At 42.9% G+C, this 2,910-nt stretch overlaps 1 protein-coding gene across 1 annotated transcript; it reads left to right on the top strand.

Annotated features, from left to right (window-relative positions):
* Positions 1–938: 938 nt before the first annotated feature.
* Positions 939–2,678, top strand: LOC148211982 (adenylate isopentenyltransferase-like). The gene has a single exon (XM_088123217.1). The coding sequence runs from the start codon at positions 1,246–1,248 to the stop codon at positions 2,233–2,235; it is 990 nt and encodes a 329-aa protein (XP_087979343.1). The 5' UTR covers positions 939–1,245; the 3' UTR covers positions 2,236–2,678.
* Positions 2,679–2,910: the final 232 nt, after the last annotated feature.

Genomic DNA, 2,910 nt, shown 5'->3' on the forward strand with positions numbered 1-2,910 from the left:
TTTAGTTTGATTTTTGTACAAAATTAGTATTCAACCAACCTATTTAATTAGGTAAAATGAAAAATAATGTTGAAATTAAAAATTCCAAAACTAAACTGACAGTCCAGCAAAAATCGATAGATGAGAAGAATGGACCATCAAATCGAGCAAAACCATACAATAAACCCAAACCAAAAAGACAAAACATTTATTTAATTTTAAAGATTAAACTATACCGACCAATATTTGTTAAATCACATTAACCAAACCATTTGATCTTCTTTTTTTCCTTTTTCCTTCAGTTTTTTCCAATTCGGAACAACACCTCTAATTTCAACTCGTTCCAACGCACGATTCGAACATACCATATAAATTCTTACAAGGTAGAGCCGAAAACATTTAAAAACTTTTATAGATAGAGGTAAAGTTTAACGATTAATTAATCTCTCGATTAAAAGAAATGAAGAAAACTTCTAATATTTTAATGTGTATATATATACATGTGTGTGTATATATATATATTTTGTTATGGAATGAAATCAAGAGCGACACGTGGACGACTCCTACAAGAACACATGGAATTGGAGTTGGAGGGAGAAAAGGTATGTGTTGAGAGCTGCGATCCCAACTCTAGGCCAAATATCTATTAATATTTGGAAACGACGATTCTATTGTCAATATATCTCTGTCACGAGAATATCGCCCCACTTATGAGTAAGGATTTTGACTGTCAAGACCCACTACCAGCTTGCCGCTTCCACTCTCTTACTCGAGTTCTTTCAGAGTGCATTTTATCAAGCACCGCACAAGTGCTAGTTTATGAAAGTCCAAATCAGTGGGACTCCTCAACCAGAGACTATGACACGTCACCTCATTTGAAATCTAGCATCAACATTCATATATTATTATTATTATTATAATTATTATAATTATTATTAGAAAGTAGCTAGTCCCACCTTTGTGGCTTGCTCCATTTATCCCTGAATTCACACATTCCCATCCTAAAACTATATAAATCCAAATCCAATGCTATTAAAATGTAGTGGATTATGTAATGTAGAGAGGAAGAAGGAAAAAAAAAAAAAAGAGTTTGATTTGTGGAAGTGAACAAGAAAAAGAAAAAAAAGAAAAAAGAAAAAAGAAAAAACCATGTAATTCCATTCCATTCGGCAATTAAGTGAGTGCAGTGCGTCCTGCTCCACCTTCCCCTCCTTGACCGTATATGTCTTCTGTTCACAAAACCATTACCTCACCCACTCTCCTCCTATGACACTATTTTCACTCCCCATTTCCCATTCTCCCGCCCTCTTTCTCTCTTTCCCCTGCCCCCGCCCCCGCCGCCGCCTCCCCGTCATCTCCTCCGCCGCCCACGACCACAAGATCCTTCTCATCCTCGGCGCCACCGGTTCCGGCAAGTCCTCCCTCTCCCTCGACCTCGCCGCCCGCTTCCCCTCCTCCGAGATCATCAATTCCGACAAAATGCAGCTCTACTCCGCCCTCGACATCACCACCAATAAGATTCCCCTCCCCCTCCGCCGCGCCGTCCCCCACCACCTCCTCGGCGACTTCGACCCTCTCGCCGCCGACCTCTCCGCCGCCGACTTCCGCTCCCTCGCCGCCCGGGCCATCTCCGCCGTCGTCTCCCGGGGGAACCTCCCGCTCGTCGTCGGCGGCTCCAACTCCTTCATCCACGCCCTCGTCGCCCGCGATTTCGATCCGGACCTCGACGTCTTCGCCGGCCCAGGCCGGGTCTCGGCCGAGTTCCACTACCGCTGCTGCTTCATCTGGGTCGACGTGTCGCTTCCGGTTCTGAAACAGTACCTTTGGAGGCGGGTGGACGACATGTTGGACGCCGGCATGGTGAGGGAGTTGGCCGAGTTTTACGACCCGGCGGTGGCCGAGTCGGCGGCGAGAATCGGGGTGAGGAAGGCCATCGGAGTGCCGGAGTTCGAGGAGTATTTCCGGCGGCATCATCCGAAGGGGAGGGAGTACAGAGGAGGGGCGGATCCGCTGCGGGCGGGCGCATATGAGGACGCGGTGAGGAGGATCAAAGAGAACACGTGGCGGCTCACGAAGAGGCAGTTGGGGAAGATCGGACGGCTGAGAGAGGCCGGGTGGGAGCTCCAGAGAGTGGACGCCACGGCGGCGGTTGTGGCGGTGCTGACGTCGGAAGCGCCGGAGAAACGGTCAGAAATATGGAACGCACAGGTGGTGGAACCGAGCATAAAGATTGTGAAGAGGTTCATCGAGGAGTAGGTTTTCCAGCTTTTTCCAGCTATGGCAGTTACTAATTTTTATTTTTATTTTATTTTTTTATTTTTTTCTTATTCTCTTTTTTGCCCCGCATCTTTCTCTCTCTTACATTTCCTAAAAAAAAACAAAAAAATTCCCAAAATCCCATTTGCCAAGATGTTTTTGCTATCAACAATTTTGAGGTTTTTTCTTCTTGGCTTTTTGAGGTAGCCGTTTGAAAACAAATTTGTTAAAAAAAAAAAAAAAAAAAAAAGCAAAAGAATCCAAATTCTCTTTCTCTCTTAGTTTTATCACATTTGTATTGTGAAGAGTTGGAAAATCAGGCAGGGAAGTGAATCTTGTAATATTTAGAGTGGTTTTTTCTTTTCTTTTTTTTTTTTTGGAAAAGTTGGTATTTGATTTTGAGATGCATATAGTACAAAGTTAGCCTTTTTGTGTTTATTTGAGAAATAGAGAGAGAAAGAATCCTCCGTGGACCAACGGCTGGCTCACACTTCATACATCTTTTAAAACCAAAAATATATGATTCATTACTATATATGATGGATGTGTAAAATTCTTCATCTTCTTTAACCAAAAGAAAAAAAAAAATCTCACATTAAAATCAAGAGGGGTTTTTTTTTTTAATTTTAAAATGAAAAATCTAGAGAATATCTAATCTAACTATGGTGGTTAAGA

The sequence above is a fragment of the Momordica charantia genome, assembly GCF_013281855.1.
Source record: "Momordica charantia cultivar OHB3-1 chromosome 4 unlocalized genomic scaffold, Mcharantia_2.0 BLBB01000004.1, whole genome shotgun sequence".
NCBI classification, from domain to species: domain Eukaryota; kingdom Viridiplantae; phylum Streptophyta; class Magnoliopsida; order Cucurbitales; family Cucurbitaceae; genus Momordica; species Momordica charantia.